General features: G+C 55.9%; 1 protein-coding gene across 1 annotated transcript; it reads right to left on the reverse strand.

Moving 5' to 3' along the window:
* Positions 1-716: 716 nt before the first annotated feature.
* Positions 717-16521, reverse strand: FIGNL2 (fidgetin like 2). Its single transcript, XM_031609791.2, has 2 exons — positions 16401-16521; positions 717-3845 (listed from the first exon to the last, which is right to left on the reverse strand). Exon 2 carries the CDS (start codon positions 3832-3834, stop codon positions 1681-1683), a length of 2154 nt encoding a protein of 717 aa, XP_031465651.2. The 5' UTR covers positions 3835-3845; positions 16401-16521; the 3' UTR covers positions 717-1680.
* Between the last annotated feature and the right edge of the window lie 1555 nt (positions 16522-18076).

Consider the following 18076-nt stretch of genomic DNA (forward strand, 5'->3'; position numbering starts at 1 on the left):
CGGGGGGAGACCGACTCCCAAACACAGTACATAGCACTATAAAAAAACAAAAAACAAAAAAAAAACCAAAAAACCACAAAAATTATCATCATTATTAATTATTATTATTCATTATTATTATTCATTATTTAATTCATTAAGCAGAAAAAATCAAACAAACCAACGAACGAAACGAAAAAGAAAACGCCACGACCCAACCGGACGGGGCGTCGAGGAGGGAGAAAGAAATGAGCCAAAAAGTGGTGCTGGGGAAAGGCTTCAAAACCACGGCGGGACCCCAAACGCCACGAGGGCAGCGGGAAGGAAAGCAGAGGGCGGCACAGCAAGCGTGAGAAGCACCCAGAATACATTCAGCTTTCATCTTTGTGACAGCTTCAAGTTTTGTTATGGGTTTCTTTCTTTTTTTTTTCCTTTTTTTTTTCTTTCTATCACCCTTTTATTATTATTATTATTATTTTGGAAGCCAACGCACGAGGCGGTTTTGTCCCACCTCCGCAAACCCTTAAAATCTCTCTCTTTTTTTTTTTTTTTTCCCCACTTCTGAGAAGATTGAAAGAGTTTTGAAAAACACTTTTTTTTTTTTTTTTTTTTTTTTTTTTAACGCTGAGGTAATTCATTTCCTGAGTAGTTAAAAAGAAAACGAAACAAAATGAAAACACCGACAAAAAAAAAAAAAACAACACCAAAAAAATAAAAAATAAAAAAAAAAACCTACGTACCTTACAAAAATAAAAACCAAGTCTAGTATATTAAACAATCTACAGCATTTTACTCCAAAGCCCTGGGTTCTGTGGTCCCCCCACCTCCCCCTTCCCTGTGCCGCTTCCTCCATCGCTGTGGTCAATGCTTTGGTTGGGAAAAAGTGAGAGGAAGGAAAACCTCTGCACGCAGGCACGGGGACTGGTGCATCCATCCATCCACAGAAAGCTTTAATTGTGGCGTGCTTTCAGCTCTGCTCATTGCATCTGAGCAACGCCATCGAGCTGCGGGTGCCCACAGGAGTTGGAGTGGATGACCCTGAAGGTTTCCTCCCAACTCAGCTGATTCTATGGTCCTGTGATGGAGGTGTGGATGTTCGTGGCATGGGGGCTGCACTGGATGATCCTTAGGGGTCCCTTCCAACTCAACCAATTCTCTGGTTCTATGATGGGGATGTGGATGTCCGTGGCATGGGAGTTGCACTGGATGACCTTTGAGGGTCTCTTCCAACTCAACAATTCTCTGGTTCTATGACTGAGATCCGGATGGCCCCTGCACAGGAGTTGGAGTTGGGTGACCCTTCGGGTTCCCTTCCAATTCAACCAACTCTACGGTTCTATGACCAAGATGTGGATGCTCACTGCATGGGGTTGCACTGGATGACCCTTCAGGTTCCCTTCCAACTCAACCAACTCTATGGTTCTATGACCAAGATGTGGATGCTCACTGCATGGGAGCTGCACTGGATGACCCTTCGGGTTCCCTTCCAACTCAACCAACTCTATGGTTCTATGCTCCTATGGTTCTATGCTCCTATGGTTCTACTGTCTGGAAACGGCTGCAAGGGGAGGCGGGTGAACAATAAATAGGTTATCCTGAGTTCAACGAGCGACTGCTTCAGAAAAACAAAGGACCAAAAAAGCCCAGTCCTATCAGAAACCCTAAGAAAGAGGTATGTTGGTTGTGGCCGGGTCTTCCCGGTCAGTGCCTGGACCCGTACATCTTATCCCACTCAGCAAACAAGTCCAGCTCCTTCTGCGAGGCGGCGGGGCGGACCTTGCAAAAGGCCTTCTCAAAGTCCTTGTAGGAGGTGGGTTGGATCTGACCCGGCAGGCCATGCAGCGTGGTGGCCCCAGCGTGCTGGCAGAGCTGGATCAGCTCGCTGCCCGAGAAGCTCTCGGTGTGCTGTACCAGGGATGCCATCTCCCGCTCGCTCAGGCAGGCGCTCTGCTGAGCCAGGGCGTGATGGAGGATCTGCCTCCGGGCGATGCTGTCCGGTGGGGAGATGTAGAAACGTTTGGCAAAGCGCCGGTGGGAAGCTTCGTCCATGCTGCCGGGCCGTGAGGTGGTCCCTATGATGACCACGTTCTGCTCGGTCGAGGTAGCTACATTGTCCAGGTAGGAGAGGAGCTGCGACTTGAGGTTTCCAGCCTGGCCGCCATCCTGGGCCACCAGCAAGGATTCCACCTCCATGATGAGCACCACCGAGGGCTGCCGGCACTTGGCCACAAAAAAGACGGTCTGGAGGATCTTCTCGGCTTCGGCTTTCCAGGTGGTGAGCAGGGCAGCGGCGCTGAGCTTCAGCAGCGTGGAGCCCAGCTGGGTGGAGATGCAGCGGCTCAGGAGGGTCTTCCCAGTGCCGTGGGGCCCAAACAGGAGGATGGTTCTGGGCAGCCTGCTGGCCCCAGTATACGCACCGGGTCGCAGGATGGGCCACACCAGCTCCTCCTCAATGGCTGCCTTGATGGAGACCTGCCCGGCGATGTCCGTCCATTGCACGGGCGGCCCGCGCTCCACGATCTTGGTGTTGACCAACTCCAGCACCAGTGGGTCAACGTTTTTGGGTTGCTCCTCCACTGGTTGGCTGCTGAAGATGGGCGCTTTGGGTGGCAGCCTCAACGGGAAGGGGTGTCCCGGCTCGGCCGCCCGCTCCCCGTTGGCAAGGGGAGGGCTGAACTTCTCAAAGGACTCTGTGGGTCGCAGTGGGGCATCCCCAGCTCCGTAGGGCGGTGAGACCACGCTCTTCATCGCCTGCCCACCATATTTACTGCTGTGCTCCTCAGCGCCGCCCGCCGGCCGCTTGCTGGCACTGGGGAAGCCGTTCCCTCGGCACTCGCCGTTGTCCGACATGGGGTAGGGGGACTTTGGCTGCTCGTAGCTGTATTTCCGATATCTGCCCTCTGCTTCATCCTCCCCACCGGAGATATCGAAAGCTTTCCTCTTCAAGGCGCCCGTCGCCTCGGTGCCCAAGGGCGGCACAGCCAACGAAGCCAACCCGGCAGCTTGGTAGCCATAAGCCGGCACCACGGATGGGCGAGTGGTGGGCCCGGGGGCCGGCAGCGGGGTGGGGGCTGCGATGCCTGAGGGCAGGTAGGAGGCGGAGGGATGGGTCGGGTGGATGGCTCCGTAGCCCGGCTGTGTGGCGTAGCTGCCCGAGGCGTAGTTGTAGACGGGGCCGGAGGAACCGTAGCCCGGCACCAGGGCGGATGAGGGGTGCGTGGGCTGCAGGAGCCCCGAGCTGTGCAGGGTGGGCGGGTGCGGAGGAGGAAGTGCTGTGCTGGGTTGGCCGCAGTAGCCAGAGGGCAAGTAGGTGCTGCCGTAGCCCGCAGGGTACTCCTGAGATGAGCCCAGCCCGCCGGAGCCGGCCGCTGCTCCGCATGAATTCCCAGCATAGATGGGATCGGCGAGGTTGGCCGACACCACCGGGGAGCCGGCGAGCCCCAGCGGAGCGCTTCCAGCCGGCACGGCGGGCGGCACCACAGCCTTGGCACCGGAGAGGCCATCGTGGATGGGGGTCAGTGGGTAGGCGCCGTCGGAGCTGTGAGGCACAGGCCAGGGCTCCCCGTCCCCTTTCTGCCCGTTAACGGGCCCGAAGGCACCATCCCCATAGCCGCTCAGCGCCGGGCGCTCGTAGGGCGCATCCAGCACCCCCGAGTACTTCTCGGCGTACCTCTTGAGGAGGTTGGAGGCGGTGAGTGCTGAGATGTCGTCGTTGGCCCAGGCGTAGTTGAAGCGCTGGCGGGTGCTGGGGTAGAGGTCGGACTTGTGGGCTGGTGAGGAGGTGGTGGAGGAGACGTCGAGGTGCTGCTCTGGCCACTGGTTCAGGGACTGGGCATGCTCTGGTGACCAGTGCATCTTCGACAGACCTACGGGACACAGGGATCGTGGTATCATTAAGGGTGTCAAAGACCCCCAGGATTATCGAAGTCTAAGCCATCAAGCCATGTCCACTAGACCATATCCCCAAGAGCCACATCTACAGCAGCGTGAGACCAGCAAAACTGGGACAAGTGCCCTCCTGCACTGCTCAAAACCCACCAAACCATCCTGTTCCCCGGACCGTGGTGCACCTCCTAATCCCAATCGCACAGAATTGTGGAATTGCAGAATCATAGAAAGGCTTGCATTGGAAAGGACCTTCAAGACCATCTACTTCCAACCTCTGTGTCCTAAATTACACATCTTACAGTCAAAAATCCCCCCGACCACCCTTTTGCATCATCAGTGCAAACACCTTGCACCACTGATGCAGACTCTCCCAACAAGTACTTCAGAGCAATCAACCAGCTCAAGCTTTAATGGTCACAACATCAAACGTCATCAAACCAACCCATCACCCAACAGAAAACAACACCCATAATCACCAAACCAACCAATCACCTGACAGAAAACGACCCACATCACCAAACCAAACCATCACCCAACAGAAAACAACACCAACATCACCAAACCAAACCATCACCCAACAGAAAATGACCCACATCACCAAACCAACCCATCACCCAACAGCAAACAACATCCATGCTATCCATACCAGACCCTCCCAACCCCCCCCAGCAGCTCCAGTTCCTGCATCCTGCTCCCTTTGTTCCACCTGGACCAGAAGCCAGGTGCTGGCTGGCCACTGCAGACCCAGCATTAACAGCATATTAATAGATATATAATAATTACAATGAATGGAATATAAATAATGGCTTGCCCCAGTGATTGAGCACCTGGTGGGAAGGCAGGGCTAACCCAGGCCCTGCAATGCACCTGTGTGATGGAATGGCTGGAGCCAGGATCCACCCCTTCCCAGACCTCATTTAAGGGTTGGCAGGGGAGGGGAAGGGCATCTCTTTGGAGATCCCTGTGTCCCTGAGGCTTTCTAAAGGTAAGCAGCTGCTTTCCTTTGTTTCTGTGTCCCTGGCTGTTGCATTTGAGCAAGTCCTCACCTGCTGCAGCATAAAGCTTTGCTGCTCTGCTGTCATTGCTGCACTTTGCATCGCATTGCAATAGCATACTAAGAGTTTTTTGGCATATTATCACTGAATTGTAGAATATCCTGGGTTGGAAGGAGCGCTGAGTCCAAGTCCTGGCTGCATGCAGGGCACCCGTATTAATTGCTCTGCCAATGCATTAATAGCATTGGGCAAATTCTCAGCAAGAAGAGAGCTGGGAGAGCACAGGCAGCTCTGCAGCAATGCAATGGGGAACGGAGCAGTCCCACACAACCCCACACATCCCACATGTTCCTGCTCAGGGAACAAAGCCTGGGTGGGAGCTGTGCATCTCCCCAGTCCCCAGGGCAGTTGGGGACATGGGTTTGCACTGCACACACATGGAAGCACTGTCCCACATGGGCCTGCATCCCTCTGCTCACCCCCTCATAGTGCTGCACGTCCCTGCTGGGGAAGAAAAGGCAGAAGAGCCAGGGCAGCCCCCAGCCCCATTGTTATCTGCTGTGCTGAGCCCCCCAGCAGCCCCCCCAGCCCCACACAAAGCTGCAGTGGGAGCAGGAGGGCCCTCACGTCCCATTCAGCCTTTAAGCCACTTTGTGACCGCGGCACAATTAGATTACTTAATGCTTTAATTGACTTATATGGCATTTGTACTTCCACTTTGGATATCAAACTTCCACAAGAGGATTTAAATGGCGGCTTTGCGTGGCTTTATCTGCCATCCCCCCCCTGCATTTACTCACCATTATTAAAGTGCTACTGAGAGATAAACGCTCGGCCAGAGCTGGTGTGCAGGAAAGGGCCTTTCCATTGAGCACAAAGAGAGAGCTTCCCAGCAAAGCTCTGCTCCTGCTGCAGTTTTTGCCCTGAGCTGTGCATGAGCAGAATGGAGTGGTAAGGGCCAGAAGGGAGCAGAGGCACCGAGGAGCTATGGAAGGGAAAAGTGAGGTTTTGCTGAGGAGTGAGGCATTATGTAGAGGTGTGTTTTGGGAGAGTGGGGGGTGAAGCACCATGAGTTTCCATCCTTGCTAGGTGCTGTGGCTCTGAACAGAGATATGCTTTTTAGATCAGGACCCAAATGGTTGCTGAGCTGCAAAAAAAAAAAAAAAAAAGAAAAAAAAAAAGCAGGTTTGGGCCTCAAAATGCTTCCTATGGGTGCTCAGAACCCCCTCAGTGCTGGAAGTGCCAAGCAGAGAAAAGCAATTTGCTTTTCCCCCTGTAGCGGGGATGGATGCCAGCACCCAAAACCTAAAAATCCGTGCTTAAAGGAAGCGCAGCGATTGCTTTGCAGCGTCCTGAGGAGGGTGGGCAGCCCCGGGGTCGGCTGGGATGCGGTCCTACAGCTCCATCCCAGAGCAGCAAAGCAGAACCCGCGGCACGAAACGCAGCCGTGCATCAGCGCAGCGAGCAGAGCGCGGAAGGGCTGCAAAACCCGGCTGCGAAACCCGAAGCGCTTCAGCGCACGGCGCAGTTGGGAAAGGGAAAGCAAAGCCATGCGAACGCCCTGCAAACCGGGGGAGGGGGAGGGTTGGTGGGACGGGGAGAAGTTGTCAGGGGGCCGCGATGTGACGTGAATGAGCGCTCGGAGCGGGGACAGATGTTTCAATGCTCCCCTTGGCAGTGTGAGAAAATTACTGTCCAGTGACCAAATGGCACGGCCGGTTCCCACCCTCGCTGCTGCCCCATTATCCACAGCGCAAGACAAAGGCGGGCAGGGGGGGCTGGGCAGGGGAGAATCCTATTGTTCCCTCCCGCCCTAATTATGGAAATCTTGTTAATCTATTCAGCAGCGGCTCTGAAGTGGGCTTTTGTTCGGGGCCCTTCTTGCTGCGCGCAACCGGGGCGCAGCGCCGAGGGTGTCCCGATGGTGCAGGGTTGGGGTGCGCTCCCCCCACCGCCCCTCCTGGGGGGACCTCGTGCAGCTGGGGGTGTCAAACGCGTGTGTACACAGCAGTGGGTGCTCTCAGCTCTCTCAGCTCCCCCCCAAAGGAATGGGGCTCCCACGGATGTGGAGGGCAAAGAAGGTTTCCACGCAGAGCGTCGAGCCGATGATGCGCTGAAGCTGGGGTTGAAATCCAAGCAGGCACCTGTGCTGGAGCAGCCCTGCAAATGCTGGGTGTGCCTCAGTTTCCCCTTTGCTTTGCTACCAGCCGGAGGAGGGAGGGAGCACATGCAGCAGAAGCAAAACGATGAGCCGCTCATTTTGCTCGTACTGCTGTCATCTTGCTGAGGGCTCCTTTTCAGGAGGAGGATTTCTGCTTCTTCAAGACTCTGCTTAGCTCCATCATCCCCCCATTGGCCCCAGAGCAAGCATGCTCGGCTGCTGGGGGTCCCAGCTCTCAGCCCAGCCCCTGACATTTCCCATAGTCCCCACAAACACTGCTCACACCGATCTCTTTCCATCACACAGATGGGTTTTCCCAGCAGGATTTTGCACTCAGAACCCCCAGCTTGGTCCAGGTGAGGCCCTGTTGCATGCCCAGGCAGCATGGGTGCAGCTATTGCAGCATGGGTGCAGCTATTGCATGAACAGCTTTGCTGCTGCAATAGGATTTGCCTCGGGTCTTGAACCGTGCCTCAGTGCTTTGTAGCCCTGGGGTTTTGCAGCCATGGTTCAGTGCTTTGCCATTGCAGGAGATGCAGTGCTTCACCGGAGGCCGAGCAGCACGAGGCTCTCCAGTGCATGGGAGGGCGGAGGGCTGGTGGTATTTCTTGTAAATGAGGCATTTCCTGATGATCTTTTTGGCTTCTGCTGTGCAGAGCTCATCCTGGCCCGGCTCACCCCTGGCTCACAGCAGCACCATTGGTGTTACAGCGAGTCAAATCCTGGCAATAAAAGAGAATTATGGCCAATGCGAGCGCGCTTGGAGCTGGGGGCTGTGGCGAAGCGCTGAAGTGTTTTCACAGTGCTGCCATAGATCACAGTGATGTTTTGGCTGGGTCACCTCCAGCGCATCCCCAGGAACCAGAGGGGACCCCCTGGACCCGGGGCCACAGAGTGACACGAAGAACCAAGGGCTCTGCAGCACTCCATTCTCTGATGGGTCTTCCAGATGTTCCCTCTTTGGGGCTGCTTTCTTTGCTGACACAGCACTCCAGAGGCTGCATCTCCCCTCTGCTTGCAGAGATGGACAGATGGATATCAGCTTTGGCAATGCCCCTACAGCTCCCACCTTCTGTGCTTCCTGCACAGCTATTTTGCTTCTAATCAGAGTGGGGAGAGGAGCACCCAAAGCCCCATGGCGCAACTCAGCCATGAGCTCCATCTGTCCATGGTGGTGACGTGGGGACACTTCCCTCTCTCCTACTCCTCCAAGCCGTGCAGCTCACAGTCCTCCAGCACAGCACAGATTTGGAATTTTAGGAAGCTGGCCAACAAGACAGCAGGTTGGGTTGCACAGTGAACCCAACACGTTCCCAGCTGCCCCCCAACAAAGAGAAGGACAGGACAGCCACCCCAGCACAGCCAACACAGGTGTGGTAAAAGGAGGCTGGCAGCTCCCACGTGCCCCATCCCCACCCCACAAGGATCAGCCACCACGTGGGAGCTTGGGGCTCAGCCATTCGTACTGCCCAACCATATATCACACCCGGAGCAGCTGGACATCAGGATGCAATGCAGAGGGCAATGGGCCACAGCCCATCTGTGCAGCTCCAGGATCCGTCCGGAGAATGAAAAATTAATATGTGTCTGTTCAGCCTGGCAGCAGCTGAGCATCATCCTCCATCTGGAGAGGCAGTGCTGGGGGTTGGAGGAATCCCCAGGACCAGAGGATGTGGGTGGGAAGATGGGGGTCTCTGTGATAATGGGTGCCATTAGTGGGTTTGAGGCGTTTTGCTCCACCTTTCAATACCTTAAGACGGATGGGAGGAAGAGGGGTGACAAAGATTTGAAAGGAAGTGGGAATTATTGGTTTATTTCATCACAGCATCACACGGTTCTGGTCCATGGATGCTCACTGCTGGGATCTGCCTGCAGGGGATGAACTGCAGCGTGAATCCATCCCCGTGCTGCCCACTCTGCCACAGGGGCACTCCAGCACGTGCAGAACCCCAACTCTTTCTGTCATTTCCTCTGCCATCACTCCTCACCCTGCGGATGCTCTCCTGCCCCAAAAGCCCTCAATTTTGTCAGAAGTTTGCTGGGTTGACATTTCAGCTGTGACCTCCGAGCAGAGCCCATCCTGAAGGGCAGCTCCCAGTAGGAAGGGCTTTGGTAGAAGCTTCGTTGAGGTCATTCAAGTCCACTTTGGGTAAGTGCTCCCTTCCCACAGGACGTGGCCCACGGATGCTGCTCCCAGCACCAAAGTCTGTCACCAAAATCTCATTCCTTGATGCCATGCGAGCTCTCCAGAGCCGGACTTGAAGGAGTTGCATTGGACCCATCCCATTTCCTGAGGATTCCAATGGGGAGGAAAAACAAAAGTCCATTTCTGATCAGTGGAACCATTTCCCCAAGAAGAGGTGGTCTCAGAAGAGGTGAAATGGACTCGATTTGCATACAATCTGCATAACAAGGAGCACACCACAACGCTCCCAGCCCTGCGCCCCATCCCATAGCGAGGTGTGGGCTTTGCTTCTGCCCATGGAGCTCTATAGGGAGATGTAGGGGAACAGCCTGAAGGCATCTTCATGCCATCCTCTGCTCTGCTGCCCCACAATCACAGAACCATGGAATCCTGCGATCGTTAAGTTTGGAAAGGACCTCCAAGATCACCGTGTCCAACCCATCCCACGACCCCTGTCCTGCTGGTTTGATGTGCACCCAAACCACATACAGACCACCTGCAGGACAAACGCATGGACGCCAGAAGGTTGGAAGCAGTTCTGCTCTCCTCCCTTTGCAAGAAGAAAGCATCGCAGCTCTCATTTGCACCCCAGCCTTGCGCAGACCCTCTGCAGCCCGCAAGCACCAAACAGTTTGCACGACACCCAAAAGGCACAAAGCAATTCTGCACGCTTCCCTTTGCAAGGAGAAAGCATTGCAGCTCCATTTCATTACCCCACAAGCAACAAACAGCTCTGCAGCTCTGCTTGGAAGACCCTCATCCTCTACCCCCAGCCGTGGCCCTCCCTTCTCCGGGTGCTTTCCATGCTGCAGCTCCAACAACGGACTCCCCCAGGGGGCAAAACCACTCCAGCAGCAGCCCCCCCTCGCTCCCCCTGTGCTCTGTGTGCTGCCATAGGGCCGGGGGCTGCAGAGGAAGCTGCAGCACGGAGATAATTTGCCGCGTGCAGCGGAGCCTGGCGCAGCGGTAGCTGTAACGCTCCAGCTCCTATCCTCCACGGAACGAATCAATCTTAATTAACTCTAATTCTGGATAGCCTCCCTGCCCTAGCCAGCACCTTTAGCAACGCAGTTGGATGTTCTGCCCGGCTGCCTTCCCCGTGCAGCACGCTCCGAAGGGGAATGGAGCAAAAATCTCCCATTTTTTTACACCAATCCATCCCCGCCGTGCGCCCCGGGGGGAGCAGAGCCCATCCCACGCCCACCCCAAGGCACGCACCGTGCAGAGGCCTCTCTCCCTCGGTGCCTTTTGTTTTCCCAAGCCTTTTGACTCCCCGATTCTTTCTTAAACGCCGCCCCAGCAGCATGAAAAGCCAAAGTCCCTCCTGCACTCCATTCACTAATGGATTTTCCAGCAGTTCCCTCTTTGGGGATTCTTTCTTTGCTGACACCGCTGCCCTACAGGCTGCATCTCCCCTCTGCTTGCAGGATGGATGTTGGGTTTGGGGAGCCACACATCCCTGCAGCTCCCACCTCCTGCACTCCTCGTGCAGTTACCGGGCTTCTGATTACAGCAGGGTCAGAACATCTCTGCTGCTTATGACAGAACGGTGTGGGGCTGCTCAAAACCAGAAGGTAAAATGCCAAGCAGCTGGGGATTCGCCCCCAACACGTTGGGCATTGGCTCCCAAGAAGGTGGGAATTCGCCCCCAGGAAGGTGAGAATTCACCAGAACAAATTGGGAATTTGGTCCCCCAAAAGTTGGAAATCCGCCCCTAAAAGGGGAGATCCTGACGACCAGCATGGACCTATGAGGCCAAAAGTTGTTTCTCCAGGTCCTGACACACCATGGCAAGGCTTCATCCCACCCACAGAGCAAAAGCACCGATGTTCCCAGTGCTGGGAAATGGGGAGCAGTCCTGAGCCATGTGCAGCCTCCGAGCGCGCATCGATCGCGCAGCGCTGGGCCCATCTCCGAGAGCTAATCCTAGGGCAGAAATAATTCATTTTCCTCCCTTTTCAGCAGCCACTCATTAAAAAGTAATCACCTCGTACCAGGAGGATATGAACAGCCCAAGGTCAGATCCATAACTGCGTTATTTCTGCGGCGCGTACCTGGAGCGCGCGGCCAACGTGGTGACCCATGGGAGCTGAGAGCTGCCCAGTGCTGTGCCTGGGGATGGGGATGGGATGGGATGGGATAGAGATGGGGATGGGGATGGATTGGGATGGGATAGAGATGGGGATGGGAATGGGATGGGATGGGTGACACACGGTGACGCATCCACCCCAACCTCCCGCAGCCCACTGGTGACATCGGGGGCACAGAACCTGTGTCATGGCACAGGATCACAGCCCATCACCATTTAATTACACCATTCTGCAGCCATCTTTGCTAATTACACTACTTCCCCCTGCTCTGGGAGGCACTGGGATGTAAGATGCAATGGTGGTGGCTTCGTGAGTTCTTCCCATTGTAAAGGCATGCTGGAATAGAAACACAGATTGGTTGGGTTGGAAGGGACCTTGGGATCATACAACCATGGAATGGGTTGGGAGAGTCCTTAAAGATCACAGAAGCATGGATTGGGTTAGAAGAGTCCTTAGAGGTGGCAGAACCATAGGATGGTTGGGCTGGAGGGGTTCTTAGGATGACAGAACCATAGAATGGCTGGATTGGAAGGGACCTCGGGATCATAGAAGCATGGTTTGGGTTGGAAGGGTTCTTAAAGGTGGCAGAACCATAGGATGGTTGGGTTGGAAGAGACCTTGAAGGTCATGGAACCATAGAATGGTCGAGTTGGAAGAGACCTCAGGATCACAGAACCACAGTTTGGGTTGGAAGGGACCTTAGAGACCATGGAACCATGGAATGGGTTGGAAGGGACCTCCAAGCCCATTCAGTTCCACCTCCTCCTGCCCCAAACACATCCTTCCTTAGCACTGACACACACAGACCCTATGGGACAAGGAGCAGAACTGGGTGCAACCCCACTGCTGGAAGCATCCCCTCACTTCTGCTGACAATGGCAGCCCACAGCTGATGCCGTCGCTTTGGGAACACGGAGGGAGATTAATGACAGCGAGCAGCTGAGAGCCACTGAGCAAGGATGGGGAACGGGCTGCGGTGTCCCTGCGGCCACGAGCCCCTTCCTGCTCCGTGCTGCTGCACCTCTCCTCTATTTACACAGCAAATTCTTTGTTGGGGATGGCCTCCTCTGATGAGTTTGGCCGGGGCAGGAGAAAGGGGCACTTATTCTGCTATTATTCAGTCTTTTTTTTTTTTTTTTTGTAGACAAGACAAGTGTGGGTTAAAGTGCAATTTGTCTTGACATTCGTTTTCACTTTCTTGGGGGCGAAGAAGAAAAAAAAAGAAAAGTGTCTCTTTGGAAGGAGAGCACCGCAGCCTGAAGGACATCGCAGCCTGCAAACGGCACCAGAATGGGGCAGCCCAGAGCAGGGATGGAGTGAGGGGCACAACTGCAATAGAAGCAGGAGGGCACTGCTGTAATCACCTACATCTGTCCGTTCTTTCCATCATCAAGTGCTCTGCACTCGGGAGAAGGGAGGGAAGCCATGCAATGTGCACCCTGCCCCGCTCCATGCTGGAAGCAGAGAGGCCTTGGCTGGGTTTATGAGGGCCCCCATAAAGATCAGGGGTTGCTGATAAGTGGCCCCAGGCATGCGCTGCTGCGGGGACAACAGTGCTGGTGATCTGTACAATTTAACCAACGTTAACTGCAGCTGATGACGGGGCACGGGGCTGGGAGAAGGAGTTTGCAACGGGGATTTTCTCATCCAGCAAAGGGGATTCTCCCACTCAGCAACGGGAATTTCCCATCCAGCAGTGGGGATTTTCTCAACCGCCAATGGGAATTTTCCCATCCAGAGATGGGAATCCTTTCAACCACCAATGGGGATTTTCCCACCCACCAATGGGAATTATCTCAGCCCCCAGTGGGGATTCCCCCATCCTCCAATGCCATCCAGCAACGGGAATGTTCCCATTTGATGCTGACAAAGCCCAGTTTGGTCCCGGTGTCACAAACCCAAGCGGTGGCAATGAGTTTTTTGGAGCCCGGGGGTGACAGCAGTGCTGAAACCTGCACGAACCACACATTTGGCCAATGCGAGGGATGACAAAGGCTCAGCTCAGAGCCATAGAATCACCCGAGCTCAAAACCTACAGCTGAAAAGTGTTTACAATGGCATAAATGCAAAGGTCAGCGTCGCGCAGAGGTCAGCACCGCTTCTCCAGATGCATTAACGTCAGCTCCGAGAAATTCCCTGTAGGAATCCTCCGGCAAATCCGGCACCGTGGCGGCATTGCCCTCCCTGAGCAAAAGGGAACTGCAGCAGAGCAGCCAACCTGAGCAGGAGGATGAAGGGAGGAAGGGAGGAAGGAATGGAGAAAGAGAGGAAGGGAGGAAGTGAGGAAGTGAGGAAGGAGGGAAGGAAGGAGGGAAGGAAGGAGGGAAAGAAGGAAGGAGGGAAGGAGGGAAGAAGGGAAGGAAGGAAGGAAGGAAGGAAGGAAGGAAGGAAGGAAGGAAGGAAGGAAGGAAGGAAGGAAGGAAGGAAGGAAGGCAGACATTTGCGCCTTTGGGAACACCTCAAAGAGGAAGATGCAAAAACACAAACGCTGCGAGCGGAGCAGAGTGCATCTGCAAATGGCAGCAGCACCATGGACTCTTTGCAGAGGGGTTGTGGCTCCTGGGATAGGGGTCCTGCTGTGATGGACACGGATAGGGATCCCACACTGCGGTGCCGCCTTCGGCTCCTTGAGTCTCTTGTTTGCTTTTGCCATCAGAGGAGGAGGAGGTGACCCTGCAGCTGCTGCTCTGCACAAGGTTTCGCCCTCAGCACCAGATTTGGGCCCATAGCAACCGATGGATGCGCGGTGCAGACCCCACGCTTTCATCCCAATGGATTGAATGGCGGACCCCAAACTCCATGGATAGGATGCAGAAACACGGAGCCGGGAGCAGCCCGGGGTGGATCTGCGGGAATTGTGGCCCCTCAGTTGGGATCAAACACAGACAGCATCTCCGCATCAGCTCCGGCGATCCGCAAATAACACAAACAGCTTTGGCCACGCACCGCATGGACCCACGGCCACAAATTCCCTCTGCTCCCCTCACTGTGATGAATTTTCCTTCTCCCAGCGAAGCTCACTTTGGAGCTTCCCCTTAATTCAAGAATTAAGTCCTATGGGATGCGAGCGCTTTGTGTTACGGGAGCGCGGCCCTGGGGATGCTGATAGAGCCCCGATGTCGGGAGGGAGAGAAAGGCTGAGGGGGGAAAGGAGGGAGGAGAAAACACCGCTTGCAGATAAGCAATTGTTAACATGATCCATATGGTACACAACTCGCCTTTCTGTTTAACCAAAATGATAATGGCAAAAGGAAAGAATGCGGCGGGGGCTCCGCGGGAGAACAAAGGCACTGCCCAAAGCCTTCCCTGCAGAAAAGGAGTTGGGAGAAGGGGGGGATCTCTCACTGCTCTGTGCCAAAAGTCCCCCCTGAGCCCTCAGAACCCCTCCACGGATAAACGCCGCTGCGGTCCCACAGCTGTCAGCCATAAAATACCCCGACATGAATTAACGGGGATGCATCCCCAATCCATAATAAACTTTGAAGGAGAGCTGCAGCTCCGGAGCGGCGCTGCTGGAATCACTGAGCTCAGAGTGCCAATGAATCCAGGCTGTTGTGTTTACGTTCCTGCGGATCCCGGAGCGCTCCGAGGAGCACAATGCAGTTCGTGCCATTCATTATCCCCAAAGAGAAAATGTCAACACAGTTCTGCTGCAGAGACCGAAACCAAATGTTGGGTTTGATAACAACAGCAGCACTGCCACCCCCAGCATCACCCACAGCCCTGTGCCTCCGTGCTGAGAGCTCTGCAGTTCTGGTCTGAATGCAGACCCATGTTCAGTTCTGCACTCAGTTCCATACTCAGTTCTGCATTCAGTTCTGCAGTCACTTCGGAATCCCAGTCTGAATTCAGATCCACATCAGTTCCACATTCAGTTCTGCACTCAGTTCCACATTCAGTTCTCAATTCAGTTCTACTCTGAATTCTGGATTCAGTTCCAAACTCAGTTCTGAATTCAGTTCCGCATTCAGTTCCTCACTCAGTTCCAAATTCAGTTCTGAATTCCGTTCCACATTCAGTTCTGCGCTCAGCTCCAAATTCAGTTCTGAATTCGGTTCTACATTCAGTTCCACATTCAGTTCTGCACAGTTTTGAATTTGGCTCTATATTCAGTTCCACACTCAGTTCTGAATTCAGTTCTAAATTCACTTCTGACTTCAGTTCCACATTCGGTTCTACAGTCCATTCCACACTCACTTCCAAATTCAGTCCTCAATTCAGTCCCGAATTCCCACACCCGCTCCTGCATTCGGCTCCGCTCCCACCTCCCCACGCAGCTCCCATTTCAGCCCTGCACACTTTTCTCCCTCTCGGTTCCCCCCTTACGAACCGCTGTCTCCGTTTCGCAGCCCCGCGCATTTCGTGCTCCGCGATGGGACGACGCGCACGGAGCCCCCGGAACCACGGCGATGGAGAGAAGCGATAAACCCCGCATCGCCGTTCTGTTCCGCTCTTTCCGTGTTGTTGTCTTTTTTTTTCCCCCCAAATGCCTTTTGTCCTCCGAGAGGAAGAAGCAAACCTCAAAACAACCCCCCTCCCCCCCAAAAAAGCCCCCCCAAAAAAGCGCTTTCGGGAGCGGCTCCCCACTGCGGCGCGCACCGCTCGCAGCCCGCGGCGCTTCGGGGCCGTTTTGACGTTCACGATCGCGCATTGTTCGGGGCCGGACCCCCCCGGGGGCACAACCGGGACGCGGACCCCTCCTCCTCCTCCTCCTTTCCCCCCCTCCCCACGATCTCAGTTGGTGTGCGGGTTATTTATTTATATATATATATATATATTTTTTTTTTTTTTGGGGGGGGGGGAGGAAGGGGGGAGAGAAATGGGCAAAGCTCGGGGTTCGGAGGATGCCCGACCCCCAGGGTGGGGTTGGGACCCCTCTGCAGCCAGCAGAGCCGAAATCGCCTCATTTCACTCCCAAAATTCGTTGAATTCCGGAAGGAAGCTCCAAAAGAGCCGAAATCGCCTTATTTCACCCCAAAACCTCCTGAGATTCCGGCCTGGATGGAGAGGGTTCCCAGCACGGGGATGCGTGGCCGGGAACCGCCCCTCCCTCCCTCAGTGCCCCCCTCCCCCCCACTCCGGGGACCCCCCCCCCCACTCACCTCCTCATACCGACGGGCCTTAACGCAGCCCGGGAGGGGGCGGCCGTGCGGGGACCCCCATCCTGCCGCTGCCCCCGGACAATGCGGGGCGGCCCGCGGGCGGCGGGGGCTGTGGGGCCGGCGCTGGGGCTGTGCTGGGGCCGAGGGTTGGGGCTATGGGGACGGCCCCCACGACGCCCACGGACCGCCCCCCGTGCACCGCTGTGGGGCGGAGCGGAGCGGAGCGGCGGAGCGGAGCGGCCCCTCGGGCGCAGAGGGGGTGGGGGTTGGGGGGCGGGGGGGGGTGGAGCGGGGCGGGGGGCGGAGGTGGATGCGGAGAAGGGTTCGGGCCCGGGTGGGGTTGGGGAGGCACAAAGCGGGAAGAGAGGGGCGGGTGGGGGGCAGACCGGCAGCTCTGAGCCCGTGCGCCCCGACCTCCCGCATCCCAGCAGCCGTGGACCACCCGCCCCTCTCTCACGGGCATCAGCATCCCAGCAGCCGTGGGTCCCAACGTCCTGCATCCCAGCGCCCTGGTGCCTCTGCACCCCAACATCCCAGCGCCCCGTGCACCATAACATCCTGTGCACCACAACAGCCGTGTGTCCCAACTTCCTGCGTCCCGCATCCCAGCAGCCATGTGCTCCAACCACTTGCATCCCAGCATCCTAACATCCCTGAACCCCAACCTCCTGCATCCCACCATCCCAGAGTCTGTGCACCTCGACTTCCTGCACCCCGTGGCCCGTGAACCGTGGCATCCTGCATCCCAGCACCCAATCTTCTCCATCCCAACATCCCACAGCCCACGCACCCCGATCTCCCTTCATATCAGCACCCAGTCACCTCTGTCTCCTTCATCCCCACACCCCAGCACCCATGGACCGTGGTGTCCTGTAACCCAACCTCTTGCATCCCAGCACTCCAGCATCCATACACCTCAATCCCCTACATCCCAGCACCTATGTCCTCCAGCTTGCCATCCCCTGACACCTTGCACCCCAGCAACCCAGCACCCACACACCCTGACACCCTGATCCCCAGAATCCCATCCCCTACATCCAAGCACTCTAGCATCCATGCACCCCAAGACCTCACACCCCAGCACCCCATCCCCCTACATCCCAGCACCCTGACACCCCATACCCAGCACCCCAGCACCCATTCCCCCGTGCACCCTGGCCCTGAACACCCCATCCCCCTACATCCCAGCACCCCAGCACCCTGACTCCCTGACAACTTGCACCCCAGCATCCCAGCACCCATCCACTGCAACATCCTGCACCCCAGCAACCCACTCCCATGCCTCCTGCACCCACGCACCTGACCCACACACTCCACCTTGCTGCACCCCATGCACTCCATCCCCCTACATCCCAGCATCCCAGCACCCTGACACCCCATACCCCAGTATCCCAGCACCCTGACACCCCATACCCCAGCATCCCAGCACCCACGCCCTCCAGCTCACATCCCCAGACCCTCACTATCCCAGCACCCCCCATCCCAGCACCCCACTCCATCCCCCAGCACCCCCATCCCTGCCTGGAGGAGCACAGGGAGCCCTGGGCCGGATGCTCAGCTGCTGAGCGGCGCTGGGAGGAATCCCAAATACCTGACATACTTTCCTACTATTACTTTACCACGCAAAAATCAAACAGTTGCCCCCAAGGATACTGTGTCAGCGGGAGGTGTCGGGC

This window comes from Phasianus colchicus, chromosome 33 (genome assembly GCF_987193195.1).
Source record: "Phasianus colchicus chromosome 33, bPhaCol1.hap1.1, whole genome shotgun sequence".
NCBI lineage: Eukaryota > Metazoa > Chordata > Aves > Galliformes > Phasianidae > Phasianus > Phasianus colchicus.

Bases quoted from the DNA above. Each gene is read 5' to 3' on its own strand.
- FIGNL2 (XM_031609791.2), bottom strand. From the start codon at position 3,834: ATGCACTGGTCACCAGAGCATGCCCAGTCCCTGAACCAGTGGCCAGAG.